The sequence below is a fragment of the Pituophis catenifer genome, unplaced genomic scaffold, assembly GCF_029215685.1.
Source record: "Pituophis catenifer annectens isolate HBS135680 unplaced genomic scaffold, rPitCat1.0.hap2 SCAF_1, whole genome shotgun sequence".
Classification (NCBI taxonomy): domain Eukaryota; kingdom Metazoa; phylum Chordata; class Lepidosauria; order Squamata; family Colubridae; genus Pituophis; species Pituophis catenifer.
The window spans coordinates 319304555-319321480 of NW_027256881.1; the positions used below are offsets into that span (position 1 = coordinate 319304555).

The 16926-nt window shown below is 39.1% G+C and overlaps 1 protein-coding gene across 2 annotated transcripts in view; it reads right to left on the minus strand.

Annotated features, from left to right (window-relative positions):
• RHOJ (ras homolog family member J) overlaps nucleotides 1-16660 on the minus strand; it is a 68668-nt gene extending 52008 nt beyond the window's left edge. The window contains exon 1 of one of the 2 annotated variants that reach the window (XM_070931609.1): nucleotides 16318-16660. In XM_070931609.1, coding sequence (XP_070787710.1) covers nucleotides 16318-16660 — 343 coding nt within the window. The remainder of the gene's footprint in view (nucleotides 1-16317) is intronic. The other variant, XM_070931610.1, reaches the window with a different exon arrangement.
• Between the last annotated feature and the right edge of the window lie 266 nt (nucleotides 16661-16926).

Genomic DNA, 16926 nt, shown 5'->3' on the forward strand with positions numbered 1-16926 from the left:
ACAAAGCCTGCTTGGATATGAAGAACTGCAGTGTACATTAGAGGTTCATTGGATTGCCATCTGACTATTCTTTATGATCAGATTTCACATTAGGTGACAGTCAAGGACTTAGTTCAAGGACACTTATGTGCAGGGATATACACAGAAAAGTACATTTAATGCAAATTTATCACACTTTGAACCATTATGCAACTTTCTTCTGTAATCTACACAGAAAACACTTTCCTGGATTTTCTAATACAGATTTTAAATGATGGATCGAATTGTATGTAATGCAGAAAAGTATACAGAAACACCTATATGTGAGTGAAAAGTAAGACACCGAATGCATGATAAAATAGTTGGACAATTGTTTCAAGAGTCACTATAGAGGTGACCTTAGAATTCCAGTGCCTAAATGTCAGAGTTGAATGAATCTATCCATTTTGCTTTCTACAATTTGTCTATTTTCTGCTGCAGAACTTTTTCCTGTCCCCTTTTCCCCATAAATTTATGAGTAGGAGTGAGGAAACTCCATTAAAAATCCACACAATTTCTCTACTGTACGTATGGCTTTCCAGAGTTGTGTTTTAAGACAGTTGATCATACAATTTCAAGTAAATAAATACAGTATGCAAATAAACAAAATACTACACGGATTTCTATGTTTTACAGTTTTTTTTTTGTAATATTATTTGCACACATTTTTTTTTAATGTACACACATTTTGTGCACAGTTTCTCATACTGCAGCCCTAAACGAGCAGTCCATTTTATTGCAGAAGCCAATTTTTTCTCCTCTTTGGGATTATAGCTTTTAGAATGCCCAGCCAGCAGGATCATTGGCAGTGGTGATTTTACTTTGAGAATCAGTCTCAAAGCTTCTGGAAGGCTCCAGAAAAAGCACACAGTAAACACTTTATATATGAGAAAACCTCCAGGTTTAATCACTGGATTAAAACAGAGGAATCAAGACTGGACCACAGGATAAAAGGTCACTCCCTAAATAAATTTCATAACTCCCCAGGTTTCCTTATATCCACATTGATGAACACAATGGCTTTCAGATGAAGGCCTTGCAGGAGACTCATGAAATCCCTGAAGCATCTTTTTAAGATTGTTGGCATTTTATTCTTTGTACAGTGAGAAGGAAGACGCTCCCAGTGGAGTTCCCTTAAAAAGATGCAATAGCTTCTTTTGAAGAGTGGCAACAAATGCTACCTTCAGGCTTCACCTGTAGAGAAAATGGCTCTCTATTGCAGTAAAAACCCTGAAGCAGTGCAAAACAGCAGGCTTTCTTGTGCCTAAATAAGCACCTTCTGTCGGGCTCCAAAAATCAAGACAAGACATGTAAAATTACTTCTAAGCCATTTCCTGTATAAACAGAAATCTTGCCAACCTAAAGCAACTACTTGCATCATTAAAGATGAACTCTGGGAAGTTCTAGAGAGGAGTATCTTGGCCCTTTTTTGCCCAAACTATCTAAACTTTGCTGTCTCTTGATCTTCTGGAATGCACCCCCTCCCTCCTGGGAATCCAGACTATATTCTACCACACCTTCCCCAGTATAATAAATGATACAAAAAGTATGGTAATGAAATTGACAGATCTTGCTGAGATGGGTAAACTGACTCTTTTGATTAGAGAAAAGGCAATATCTACATTTATTGGCGACTTCTCTCTTTGGATTTCCTCAGGAATTCTTTCATAGGTACAGATATAGCGCATTTCTTTTGTAAATCCAAAGTAAGAAAATTGTCCAAATCACTTTTCTGAGTTAACATCCACAGATCCAACTTGTTTTTCTGTTTTTTTTATTTGTGTAAGCATTTAACTATTAACATCTCAGTATCACTTGTTGGTCTTGTATAACATCTTTTCAATATCATTCTTATCTCCTGTCAGTTTCAAATCCATATACAAAACACTTTGATTTTCAACTATATCCTCTTCTATCGTTTTAGGCCCATTTTTATTGTATCAGGCAGTTAAAAAAATAAGTTCTGAGTACATTGTTGCCAAGTATTCTTAAATTCTTCCAGAATTAAAATGTTTTTCTTCATTCTGTATTAGTGGGAATTCTCCTTTAATTAAAATCTTTAATTCTTTCTGGTTGCCTTTAGTAACAAACCTTCCAAGATCTCCTCTTATCATGTTTTTCTCTCATCCAGAACATTTCCCAGGAAGACATTTCTTACACTTAAGCTCAGATCTTCATATATTTTAATAAGATTTTAAACAAACAACAAGAAATCTTCTTATGATTTTTTCAAAGTCTTGTTTCCAGTCAGTCTGGCTCCTTAGTTTGATTAAAATCTTTCCAAAATCAATATTCTAATTGTACTTTTACTGCTTATTTACATTTTTTTAAAAAAAGTTTTCCTTAACTTTTAAACTTACATAAATCTTCTTTTGGTATGGATTGGAAGAAAATCAACCAGTGTAATAAAACTTGTCCTTCTGGAAGTTCTTAATACCAAAAAAGCTTTTTTTAAGCCATTTCCAAAAACAGCGCTTGAAAGAAGAAGTGAGCAAACCTAGTGTCTTTGTAAAAATTACGGCTTGGACAAATCTGTCTCTCCTGATATCCAGACATTAAAACTTTTAAAAAACTATATGAAAAAATGATACCAAGGCATAATATGGAAAGATGGGGAGGAGATGAGAAAGCTGCCATTAATATATATGATTGAAATTATATTTAATCCTCCCACCTACCTATTTAAATTGATTTGAAAAATTATACTGTATTTCTTTCCACAGCTACAAATTTGGAAATATGGGCATGGATAAATCTCCTATGTCAGTAACCCTTTTCTCTTTCCCTCCCCCAAGTCCATACAGTCTTGTATTGTTGTTTTGTACCTGCATTCTGCTCTGTTCTGACTAAACGCAGTACTGAAGCATGCTAGACAAAGTGCGGCCATAATATAGTCATACAGTTTCTCTAATGAAAGCACCTCTACTAGGCAAAAGCTAATGCATGGTTGGTGAAAAATGCTGTTGCTCCTGGCAATTACTTTCCCACCCTTTACTTATAAAAGGGGCAACTGTGTGTAGTTTCTATATTGACCCAATGAAGCAGAATCAAGGATCAAGTTTGCCCCATGTTATCTTGCTTCTTGAAGAAAAGGTCAAGATGGCACCTGTTAGACACCAAAAACCAAGAAAGACATGCTGAGTTATTTCAGAGCAGTTTCCATTATTGTTCCTCACCTATAGAGAGAAATGTTGCCAAGCTACTAGCATCATTAAAGATATATTCTGAGAACTCCCAGGGAGGAAGAGTCTTGATCTTCTTCCTCCCAGCCAAACTATCTAAACTTCACGGTCTCTTGCTCTTCTGGAAAGCTGCTGCTACCGCCTTGGAGTTTAGACTACATTCCACCACATTACCTCTCCCATTATCGACAGCAGCTGAATCTTCCTTACAGACTGGAAACAGGACTGCACCCTGACTAATAACAGCACTGACCTTCCATAGAACTACATTCATTGGAATCAGATTTGCCCTTAAAAAAAAAATTCTTTTGCGGATAAAAATTCATAAGCAAGAAATCTTACCACTGGTTTTGAAAATCTTGGTAATTGCACCAGGTATCTGTGCTTAAGCTTAAATGGACTCCAGAGGATGGTAGAGGACAGAAAGACCTGGAGAAATTGTCCATGGGGTTGTGATGGGTCGGACACGACTTCGCAACTGACAACAACAAAAATCTGTGCTTGAAATCAGCATTCTCTTGAATAAGTAATTAGGTTGAGCTATTGTGAGGAGTGGGATTTTGGACTAAATGGCTTTTGGATCTGATTCAGTTTTATGTTCTTTTGCTCAGTGCACAGTACAGCACTTAATAACTACAGAGTAGTAACTATTCTGGAAAAACAATGCTTAAATCCTTTTTCTACTCTTATGCAGGAACTTCAGTTCCCGGCATGACCACAAATCAGCACAATCACTGTTTCTGGGAATTGTCCTTACAGTTGGAGGGTAGAATTTAGAGAATTGTTCGCATGTATGAAAAGTCGACTCCATAAAACAACTGCATCTTATGTTCAGAGTTGTGCTGCAGCCTGAAAAAGGTTGGGCTGCTTTTAATGAACAGCAAAACAGTGCTATGCTTGCACTTGGGTGAAATCCAAAGCACTTCTTCAGAATTATTTTAAAGCATGCACAACTAAAAATAGCATTCAAGCTCAGCTCCTACTTGCTGTTGATAATGCATCAAAGTCCTCCTATTCTTTAATTCTATAAGGTGGGGTTTTATAGATGTATTGACATGGCAACATTCAGAATTTCCAGCCACAATAAGTCTTAATTGGCCGAGAATTCTGGAACCCAATAGTCCTAGTCTCTAGAGTTTTATGGTAATGCTGTGTACCCACGAAAGAGACCTAAAACAAGATGAATCAATGACATCAGCAAGTATTGCGGGCTCAATTGGCAAAAGAAAGCTCAGGCCTGTATTGGTTGGAAACATGCAGAAAAGGTCTTCACTTTGCAGTGGATAGACAGTGAATCAAATGATAATGATGCTGATGCTGTATACCCAAGAAAAAACATCTGCTTGAAATGAATCTTGCTTGTTCTCTATCCTGCCACTGGGCAAGATAAAATATGCCACTCATCAATCATGCATGCCATCCCATAAACTATAGGATTTCAACCTTAATCTTTCTCCATTTTAATATAACAATTTGTACAAAAATTAATAACTAGTGTTGTCCTTAGAGTCTCTTGAAAGTATATGCTGTAAGCAAAAAGATATTTCTTTTTCTTCTTGATGAATTAATTCTTGGGTATCATAAATCTTATCACTCCAGTGTTCTTAGAGGTTAACACCATTTTCCAGAGAAATGCCTTATGGAAATTATCCACATTCTTTATTTCTGCATCTGTCTTGCCTGACTTAATTATGATAAAACATTTACCAGGGCTTTAAGAATCTGATTTAGATTCTTTATTGTACAAGTTTATTTTGTTCAATGATTTGACTTCATGAAATAACTGGTGCTTCAATTGCTTAGCCTATTGGGAGTAGTGGTGGTAGTATACTACTTTTATTCATGTATATTTTAGTCTACCACAAATGGATTGATAATTTGCAGCAAAACATCTATACTTAAATAAGTAATTGAAACTTAAAATCAAGGTAATATTAAAAGCATTTAACTAAAACAAAAGCAACAGTACTTGAAGTATATGATTGCTCTTACATTTTGGACTAATGGAAGCTTCTGCATGATCTTCGGAGGCAGACATGTGTAGATATTGTGGTACTTCAGACAACTGGTGTTGAGGGCCTGATTTATTATTATCAAATACTCCTCTTCCAGCTAAGGTTGCAACTGTCATACCAGCTTAAATTGGATAAAACCTCCTTGGCCCTAGCCTCTCTTTGCCCATCAAAAGCTGTGAATCCAGAAGGACTGACTACCAAGATGATAACCAGCTCCTTCAGAGGCAGTTTCACTCCATCAAGAGTTACAACAAACAATGGACAGTGGTGTTGACCTTCAGCCTATCTCATCCCAACCATCCCTTGCTGCATCCAGACACTGGATCAAGCCACTGGTACCATCTCCAGTGCTGACCAGTAGGATATCACCAGCATATTGCTAATACCAAATCATCAGACAATCTCTTCTAGTGGCTTCATGTAGTCAGGCCTGTCAAACTGGCGGCTCACGGGCCAGATGCGTTATGTGCAGCCCACGCCCATCCTGGCTCCGCAAAGGTAAAAAACACCACGATATGTCGTGATATGTCACGCGACACATTCGAGTTTGACACCCGTGATGTAGATACTTAACAGAAGGAGAAAAAGCACAGGACCTTATGGTACCTTACAAAAGAGAAATTACTTGGCGGTTTATACTCCCCCAGCATCATTGATTAGAACCAATTACTAAGGAAGGAGAAGAACCACTGCAATTAGTAAGTACCCAAGCCCTGCGGGTAAGGTATATGGTATATAGAGTACTTAATGATGCTAGTATCTTTTAAGTTTTTGATAGTCACTATTTTACTTCTGCAACCCCTGCACATGTGTTGGGTAGTGATTTTTTTACCATTCTGAGCTAGGACTGGAAATGACGAAGCTTAAAATAAAATACTGTACATCTGGAGGACACCAGTTTGGGGAACGTTGTACTCAGTGCAGTTATAATGAATGGCTAATGCACCAAAAGAATATTTTACTAATGAAGATTAATGGGATGAAATTAAGAAAAAAAAATGCCCAGACTGCTCAAAATCCCTGGAAGCCATGGATAATTTAAGAGCATCAAATAAAGCCTATTGTGGTGTAGGAAGTTAGCACCCACCCCTTTCCTAGAAGAATGAAATATTTTAGGAAATATTAAAAAGGCAGAATATTATGTTTCCCTGTATGAGAAATGTAGAAACATGTTTTAAAGACAAAGCAGCTTCCACCTTCCTGCCTCCCCCCTTTTTGTTAATGAGCCAGAGGCAGAAACCCAATCCTTTGTCAAAGGACCATCATCTGCAACACAATAGAACCCATCTAGCAACAAAAACTAACACAATGGGACCCATCTAGCAACAGAAACTCACCACATGGCACCTGGGAAGATTACATTGGCCAGCAAGGCTAGCTAAGACCTCCACCCCCTGGGAGTCTGACAACCAATCAGGATACTGTTTCTGGCCCCCAGGAAATTCAAAGCCAGAGAGGGCATAAAACCCGGGGACTCACTGCGTCTTGGCCCTTTTCTGTTCAGGAACTCAAACCATGTGATCCTGTCCATCATTAAACCATCTTTCCAAGCAGTCTCCATGTTTCCAGTGTCTTTTTCCCCACTTGGAGCTGAACCCAGAAGGATATTTCTTCCTACAGTGGTGAAGGGGCTATTCCTGTTAGTGGCACTTGCAGAAAGTAATTTTACAAAGGTCTGTTTCCATAGAATGATCAAAAGCAAAAACTCACTTGCTTGTCTCACTCAATATCTCATCATTTGTGACTTATCACTTGAAAACACCCAACACCATGTGTAAATGGGTGAATTGTTGCCATAAATAGTTTATGACTGAATTGATTACAAGTCATATAAAAAAATTCTAAAGTTGACATGCATGTGAAAGCTTCAACCTTGTCTAACAGATTTTTGCCTTGTTTAGCATTCTGATAACTTGTCAGTTTGCAAGATGAATATTTTTTTTAAAAAAGGGGGTGGGGGAGGGGAAAGTGAGATCATTCTCTTGTAAATGTTTCATGAGGAAACAAACCCAGAAGGCTAACGGAAGTTTGAACTAGTGAGGTTGACCTATGAAAAAAAGGGAAGAAGCCTGAGCTAATTGTCCATCATGCATTTCTGGTTGCTTTCTGCCCTGCATGGCATCCCAAGTCTCTCTGTGTATTTGTGTGTGGGGGTGGATTGAGGGGTTGTTTGGAATATAGGAATGGTTCAGTTGTGGAATTCAATTTTTTTTAGTACCGGTTCTGTGGGCGTGGCTTGGTGGGCATGGCTTGGTGGGCACGGCAGGGGAAGGATACTGCAAGATCCCCATTCCCTCCCCACTCCTGGGGGAAGGATATTGCAAAATCTCCATTCCCACCCCACTCTGGGGCCAGCCAGAGGTGGTATTTGCCGGTTCTCCGAACTACTCAGAATTTCTGCTACCAGTTCTCCAGAACCTGTCAGAACCAGTGGTGTGTTTCAAATTCTTTTACTACCGGTTCTGTGGGTGTGGCTTAGTGGGCGTGGCATGGCTTGGTGGGTGTGGCTTGGTGGGTGTGGCAGGGGAAGGATAGTGCAAAATCCCCATTTCCTCCTGATCAACTGGGACTTGGGAGAAATAGATGGGGAATAGATGGGGGCGGGGCCAGTCAGAAGTTTTACTACCGGTTCTCCACACTACTCAAAATTTCCACTACCGGTTCTCCAGAACTGGTCAGAACCTGCTGAATAGCACCCCTGGAATGGTTAGCCAGGAAGCAATTTATTTGCTTTCTTGCTGCTTGTTTTCCTTCCAATTTTCTTCTTTCATAGAAAAAATAACTTGTTTTTAGCAGTCTCATGTATACTATCATTTTTTATTTTTTTTTGCTCAAATACAGGTATTATTAATAAAAGTGTTGCTTCCTGGTGTCTGTTTCCTAAACTTAACCCCTTTTTGCTTTCCTACTAATTTCCCCTGCTGGGAGATCCTATGGAGACTTGTGTGCTTTTATAAACACCCACATATCAGTAAGTAACAAGGGCGATTTCAGCGTCAAAATAATTTTTCGGCTGATATTTTTATTACATTCCTTAAAGGACAAACATTTCTAAGGCTTTATTAATATCCACAGATTGTCTGGCCTTGTGATCCAGCTGCTGCTTTCCAAGCAAGACAAGCCCATCATTCTGAGAGTTTGTTCCATGACCTCTGCATTGGTTTGTCAAGAGACATAAACCACATGATCTTTTCATCATTTGAATAGCTGAGTTTGGAGGAAACCCCAGATTAAATGAACTCAACTATTTTTCTCCGGCACCTTGGCAGCACAGTAGTCATTTCTTCAGCCCCTCTGCACCAGTCATTGTTAACTTTCCCCATCCTGCTATCCTTTCATCCCAGATGGAATAGATGCTTAAACTATTTTACCCAGATGCTAAATCCATGTAGTGGGTAGTATAAACCTCATTGCAACTGAAAGAGCAGATGTACCTGTCTGTGGTCTCAAATACTGATCCAGCCTTATCCTCTTTTTCAATTTTCTATGAGACTTTTGATACTTCTTTTAAAAATGTAGCATGAATAGTTTTAGTGCATTGATCTGTTTTTCATCACTTTTTAAATTAAAAACGTGTCTTGCTTGATCATAGCAGGATGGTTACGCACTTTGGCACCTAGCTAGTTTCAGGTGGAAACTTGAAGAATTAGATTCTTTTTTCCAGTGTGTGATTCTAGTAAACAAAAAATCATTTATTTGAATGAAAAATACAGAATGGGGTTCTACAATTTTATCCCCTCAAATTTGTGGTTTCCCCCCTTTTCCTGAGATTTGAAGTTTTTTCATTATCCTCTAAGTGACAGAAAATGCTTCTTGTTAAACTCTGGAATTCCCACACACTAAAACTCTTTTGGGTGTTACTTTTTTTTTTTTTTTGATTTATATGCTGCCCTTCTCCGGAGACTCAGGGCGGCTTACAAGGCGTTAAGCAATAGCCTTCATACTTTTGTATATTTATACAAAGTCAGCTTATTGCCCCCACAATCCGGGTCCTCATTTTACCTACCTTAGAAAGGATGGAAGGCTGAGTCAACCTTGAGCCTGGTGAGAATTGAACTCGCAGTAATTGCAGGCAGCTGGAAACTAAATACTACCTTTAACAGTAGCATTAGTCTGCTGCGCCACTCAGGCTCCTTTGGTGTCTCTAACTTCCAAATCACTCTTTAGATAGTTAGGAAAGATGTAATTATATCTTCAGAAATGTGTGCAGTTTTTAAAGTAATGGTATGGGTATTAGATGTTAACACGACCGTCCTTGCTCTCTGTAAAGCTGCTAATTTAAAATAAATCACCAATTAAAACAAAATAGTTCTTCATGGAGAATTGAAACTTGTTGAAATAAAAGAAAGTGGAAATGATCTGAATTGATTGCCGTTTCTAGATGTAAACCTATGTACTATTTATATCAAACTATATATTTTAGCATGTGGTGGCAACTGCTGAGGACAATATGGAAGAGCAAAGCATGTGTTCAATTAGTTTCTTCTAAAAGGATTTGTATGTTTTTCAAATGTGCATCTTAGATTACAGATTAACAGAATTGGAAGGGATCTTGTAGGTCATCTAGTCCAATCCCCTGCCCAAGCAGGAGACCCTACACCATTTCGGACAAATGGCAGTCCAGTCTCTTGAAAGCCTCCAGTGGTGAAGCTCCCACAACTTCTGCAGGCAAGCTGTTCCATTGGTTGATTGTTCTCATTTCTAGATTGAATCTCTCCTTGATCAGTTTCCATCCATTATTCCTTGTCTGGCCTTCGGGTGCCTTGGAAAATAGCTTGACCCCTTCCTCTCTGTGGCAGCCCCTCAAATATTGGAACACTGCTATAATGTCTCCCCTGGTCCTTCTCTTCACTAGACTAGCCATGTCCAGTTCCTGTAACTGTTCCTCATATGTTTTAGTCTCCAGTCCCCTAATCATCCTGGTTGTTCTGCACTCTTTCTAGAATCTCAAGATCTTTTTTATAGTGTGGTGACCAAAACCGGATGCAGTGCTCTAGGTGTGGTCTCACTTTATAGAGTGGCATTAGTACCTCACTTGATCTCGATTGTATCCCTCTGTTAATGCAATTTAGGATTGCGTTGGCTTTTTTAGCTGCTGTTGCACACTGCTGGCTCATATTTAACTGGTTGTCCATCTTTAATCAGTGCATTTATATGCATTTATATATATATAAATGCATATAAATGCATTTATATATATATATTCTTTAGCATGGATTTTTTGGAAAACACTTTCATTTTTTATTATTAATAATATACACCCTTTACCCATTTTAATATATTCACTTTAGCTTTTTTTTTTAACGTGAACTGTGGTCACAAAACCTCCCGTTTAATACAGGAATCCAAATTAAACTGTCTCTGAAAGGTGGATTTTCAACCTCTACATGAACACTTCAAGTGAAAGAAAGTCTGCACCTTTCTAAAAAAAAAACTCTCTTACCACTGGGAAGTATTTTGTACGTGCATTTCTGCAAATTAAATCTTTTATTGCATGTCTTTTACTTTGGAATTATAAAAAAAAGGTCTTGACCTTCTGTGTGTCATTTGTTTCAGGCATTTGGAAAATGCTTTTGTGCTTCCCACAATCTTCTTATCTTTAAAGCTATTTTCAGTTCTTTCAATCACTCTTCATAGTTTTTAGTGTTGTTATTTCCTTTCTTTTAAGCTGTTTATTTATCTGAATCCTTTTTAAGTTTGGTGTGCAGTGCTGGATACAACCTCGAGATGGAATCTGACAAGCGTGAAATAAAGTAAAATGATATTAAACCATACTTTTGTTGGTTGAGCCTAAAATCGTATTTGTTTTTTCCACAGCCATACTACAATATTGACTCTTATTCAGTTTGTTAACAATTATAATTCCAAACTGTTTTTCACAAATACTACACCCAAACCACCTATTCCCATCCTATGGTTGTACATTTGATCTTTGTTTTTTTAAATGAAGGACTACACAATTGTTTGCATTTAATTTTTATCATTTTGTCTATTTGCAACGCGCTCTACATGGGGCTATCCTTGAAAAGTGTTCGGAGACTATAGTTGGTCCAGAATGCAGTTGTGCGAGCTATCGTGGGTGCACCTAGATACACCCACATTACACCAATTCTCCGCGAGCTGCACTGGCTCCCTATTGGTCTCTGGGCACAATTCAAGGTGTTGGTTATTACCTTTAAAGCCCTACATGGCTCAGGGCCAGGTTATCTTCGAGACCGCCTTCTACCACATAGCTCCCAGCGACCGGTAAGATCCCACAGAGTTGGTCTCCTCCGGGTCCCGTCAGCTAAACAATGCTGGCTGGCGGGCCCCAGCTCTCTGGAACCAGTTACCTCCTGAGGTCTGGACCACCCCCACCCTATTGGCCTTCCGAAAAGCGGTGAAGACCTGGCTTTTCTGGCAGGCCTAGGGCCGTTGATCTCGCTGTTGCGATCTTGTGAGATCCGGCCATGAATGGTGTGAATGGGTTTTAATGTTTTAATTTTTAAATGTTTTTATAATTTTTTTTTAAAATGCATTGTAAGCCGCCCTGAGCCTCCGGAGAAAGACGGCACATAAATTGAATTAATAAATAATAAATAAATAATATTTTCTTACCCAGCTAAGATCACTTTGAATTCTATTTTTGCCTTCTAAAGGCATTAATTCTGCTACATATTATTTTGTTTCAGTACCTCCAGATTTGATATTTTGCATTGTCTCTTTAGCCTACTTATGAAAAAAAGTTTGAGAGTGCCCATATCAGGACTGATCTGTTTGATATTCAAATGCAGACATGAAATATATGCATAAGAATCCATGCAACATGTTTGACGTCGTCTCATTTTATCAGTAATGGCCAAAACAACAAGGAAAGTTGAGGCTTACTCCCATGGTTAATCTTATGAAAAGCAGAATGCCACATATGTTGGATCTAGACTCGCAATAATGTAGATGCTGATTCATACTGGTGAATGAAAGATGTGGACTACAGCCGGTAACCAAAACTGGTAAGATTTTTCCTATGAACTTCATGCTCTGAAATGGTCATATGTAGAAGGGCCTTACTGATCTTGGATGTATATCTGCACTAAACCGAATGTCAAAGGTGCAGAACAGATGCATATCTACCAGTGATAACATTAACTTTGAATTGATATAACTACACCAACAGTCAACAAATTCCATGATATTGCCCCCAAACTGCATAATTTTACTGATGACAGTATTTCTATGAGATATGTAGTTCCCACCAGGGACATAATTCATCTAAACTACAGCATATTGTGAATTCAAAAATCAAGCTGGGAACTGGAAAATGTAATTGTGTCATTCTTTCTGGACTATGGAATCAAAAGATGGTAATGGTTGTGAACTTGGAGTGAAATGAACCAAGAAGGATCTGCCAATTTATAATTTTTAACCTGCCTAAAAGAAGCACAGCTAGTAATGCTCCCAAAATGGTTGGCCAAGTTCCATTTATCATCATTATTTTTTTTTTTTTTTAATTTGATTTATATGCCGCCCTTCTCCGGAGACTCAGGGCGGCTTACAATGCGTTAAGCAATAGCCTTCATACTTTTGTATATTTATACAAAGTCAGCTTATTGCCCCCACAAACTGGGTCCTCATTTCACCTACCTTAGAAAGGATGGAAGGCTGAGTCAACCTTGAGCCTTGGAGAGATTCGAACCAGCAGTAAATTGCAGGCAGCTGTGTTAATAACAGGGTGCTTTAAACCACTGTAGTACCAAGGCTCTGTTCCCTTGATGGTATTATAAAATTGGCTTTTACAGGTACATGTTGCCTTTTCTTTTGGGATAATGGCAATTCTTTGATGCACCTGTTTATTTCACAAATATTCATAAAGAATATTTGGCTTAAAGAGGCCACAACTCTTTTTTTGCTGGTTTTAGAAGATTGTGTTGTGTTCTTCATCCTTTTTTGAGAGAGCAAAAGCTTCAGTGGTAACTCCACCCTAAGTGATACAATCTTGGTTTGTATTTAATTTTCTACTTTAACTCTTTTTTTCCCTAATTGACATGTGGTGCTGGACTTTACTTGTTAAAAGATTTTTGCTTTATCTCAGGAGTGTCAAACTCAAGGCCCGGGGGCTGGATCTGGATCGCAGGGAGCTTAGATCTAGCTGGCCTGGAAACAGCGAAGGACCGGCCTCCATGCCAGACTGGCCAGTGAAAATGGAGCTTGGGAGGGCTTGCGTGCAGCCCTCCCGAGCTCCGTTTTCACTGGCAGAGGGTTGCAGGAGGCCGTCACAACCAAAAATGGAACTCGGGAGCCTGTTTTCGCTGACAGAGTGCTCAGGCCACCACAGGCGCCCCCAACATGAGTGATGTCGAGCTGGCCACACCCACCCTGGTCCCCCGAGGTCAAATACAACCCTGATGTGGCCCTTAATAAAATCAAGTTTGACACCCCTGCTTTATCTGGACTGCAGGATTACCCAGTTTGCTTAGATTGCTCTCTTAAATGTAATAATAGCAATGACATTGGTTTTGGTTACATTTATCTTAATGTGAGCAGCTGCAGAATTATTTATCTTTTTAAGCAAGTCTAATTTCTAATCTCAATTGCTAATTAATAATGACCTTTGTATCCCATTCTTCCTTCAAGAAGCTCAGGGAAGTGTTCTTTCTTTCTTCCTAAACTCTCTGCATCCTCCCAACAAATCTTGGAAGTAAGATTAGACTAAGACAACTTGACTGAAATCCCATATTATGAGAGGCTATGGCTTGATTAACCATGGTTTACTGATTAAGAACTAATTGGTTTGGTTTGTACCATACATTTAGCCATAAAACTCTGGCCTACAATAATGATGGAATGCTGACAATTCACTCCATCTAAGTTCCATCTGTAAACTATTGTAGGAAGTTAGCTCCCACCCCTTTCCTGGAAGAGTGAAATATTTTAGGAAATATGAAAAAGGCAGAATATTATATTTCCCTGGATGAGAAATGGATAAGCATGGTTTGAAGCAGCTCCCATCTTCCTGCCCCCACCCTTTGTCAATGGACCATTAAGGCCTGGGCCAGTCTATTCTACATAACAAAGATCTACCTCCTTCAGGCAGAGCCATAGTAGGAATTGCCAAACTTCCAACAAAGATAGGATTAGCCCTCTACCCATCTAGCAACAGAAACTCACCACATGGCACCTGGGAAGATTACATCAGCCAGCAAGGCTAGCTAAGACCCCCGCCCCCTGGGAGTCTGACAACCAATCAGGATACTCTTTTGGGGACCCAAGAACTGTAAAGCCAGAGAGAGCATAAAAACCCAAGGATTTACTGTATCTGCCCTTTTCTGTTCAGGAACTCAAGCCATGTGATCCTGTCCACCATTAAATCATCTTTCCAAGAAGTCTCTATGTTTCCAGTGTCTTTTTCCCCACTTGGAGCAGAACCTAGAAGGATATTTCTTCCAACAATATAGTCCAATAATTTCAGGAAAATCTCCAATTTTCTACCCCAGTTTTATTTCTTTATCTTACAGAACAACTGCCCACCTATTAAAAATGTAACCCAGAGAAAAATCAAGGTTAATGAGTTTACCCTTCAAATCAGATTTAGTTCAAACCGTGTCAGTACTTTCATTTTCCAGCAACCTCTGAAACCTATAGTGCCCACTCACCTACCCATTATTTTTATTTTATTTCTTGTGGAAAATGATTCATACCCTGAAGATCAGATCTTTTCTCCAAACTAAGTTTTCAGGGGAAATCAGAACTACCTTGTCCAGTCCTTATATTATGGAGATTCCTGATATTTTATAATGGATTGGAATCAAGAGCATTCCAGTTAGTGTTATTCGCATGCGATGTGAGCTTTGGAATAGAATTCAGCTCCCTGGTAGCGTGGGATGGATTTCCTGCCTTACAGGGGGAAAAAATACTCTAAAGACTTCCTCTGTTTCAAGGGTTGTTTAAAACACAAAGGGGGAAAATACTAGACGGAGCAGCAGGCAATCACAGTTGTAGGCTTCCCTACTATGAAGAAATAGTAGGGAATTTTCTATTTCAGTCCGAACAGCAAGCTCTAGTTTTGCATGCATGCATATTAATAGATATACACAAAGATTATGCAAAATGACACCACACTTTTAATCTTCATTTTGGGTGAAACAAAGAGCCCTGCTTCCTTTAGATCTACTTCTCAAGAGATGGCCATACTATGGCTGAGTACATTTGTTTTTATGGCCTATGAGTGTTTGTGTGTGTGTGTGTGTGTGTGTGTGTGTGTGTGTGTGTGTGTGCTTTAAAATAGTGGTCTCCAACCTTGGCAACTTTAAGTCTGGTGGACTTCAACTTCCAGAATTCCTCAGCCAGCTTTGCTGGCCGGGGAATTCTAGGAGTTGAAATCCTCCAGGCTTAAAGTTGCCAAGGTTGGTGACCACTGCTTTATAATATACCAAGGTCCCTGATACTAAGTAAATTAAACATATAAATAAGTAAATAAATAAAAGGATTTCATGATGCCTGAAGCCAGTTGATTTTATGGAGAAGGCATTGGTGTAGGACTGGCATGCTGGCTCTGAACCAGGCAATATACAAATGAACTTTTAGGCCAGACAGAACACTAATTAGTGTGGTGGGGAGAGCGATTAAGTGAGTGAATGAGAGAGAGAAAAAAAAACTTTCCATCACCATGACAACCATCCTCTCGAGCTAGGCTGGACTTCTTCATGCCTTGGACAACCCTAGGCTGGGGTCACCTCTTCAAAGAGTAGAAGAGGGGAAAAAAATAATCATCATTAATGTAAAAGTTTAGAGCCAGCCAACACCATTAGATTAGAGTGGTGTGATTAAAATTGTCTCATTTTCCAAATTTTATCTCTACCTGCCACAAAATAAGAAGTTCATGAGAAAAGGGGTGGTAAAGCCCTGGTCTGTTCATTCATTACATGTAGGGCTTCTTTGTAGAGGGGAGCTTTCACAATTACACTCATTAGGAATCCTACTTCTCTGTCTACTATCACTGTGTAAGGCGTACTTAGCTTTCATAGGGTCTGTGAATGTAAATGTAAATGCACATTCGTGGGAACGAAACAAGTTAGCATTCAAACACTTCTGGCACATATAAGAAAAGAGGAATCAGTTCTTCTTACCTGCATAGTGGTCAAACACTGTTGGTACATATTCTTCTGGAAAGGCATCATTGGCGTAACTCATCAGCAGGCAGGTCTTCCCAACAGCTCCGTCACCAATCACCACACACTTAAGCATCTTCTTCACGCTGCTATCCGAGTAGCCGGGCTCTTCTTCTTTGCCACTCATGCTGTTTGTTCCTTCTTTTCTTGTTTTTCCTTCCAGCTTTTGCAAGCACACCCAAAAGAGCACAGATCCCCAAAGGAGAATTTCAGTCGTTGATAGCAGGCTTCTTCTTGAATGAGTTTTTGTTGTTATTGTTGTTGTTATTGCTATTGTTGTTGCCGCATGGCAGACAATCATGAAATCATAACTACAGTTTGTACACTCGATCTTTCAAGTGTGAAAGAGAACCATGTGAAGGAATAAATAGACAACCGACACGCGTGTCGTTCGTAGTTCAAGTCAGGAAATCTTCATCTTGCATAGAGAGACGGTGGTATTTCGCACGGCTTAAAAATAGCAGCAATCGGAGGAGCTGAATGTCTGTTTCTCTGCTCTGGTTTGGCCTGAAAAATCAGGGATTCGTGCTAAATCCATTCCATTTTTCCATCGCATTTCCAAAGAGA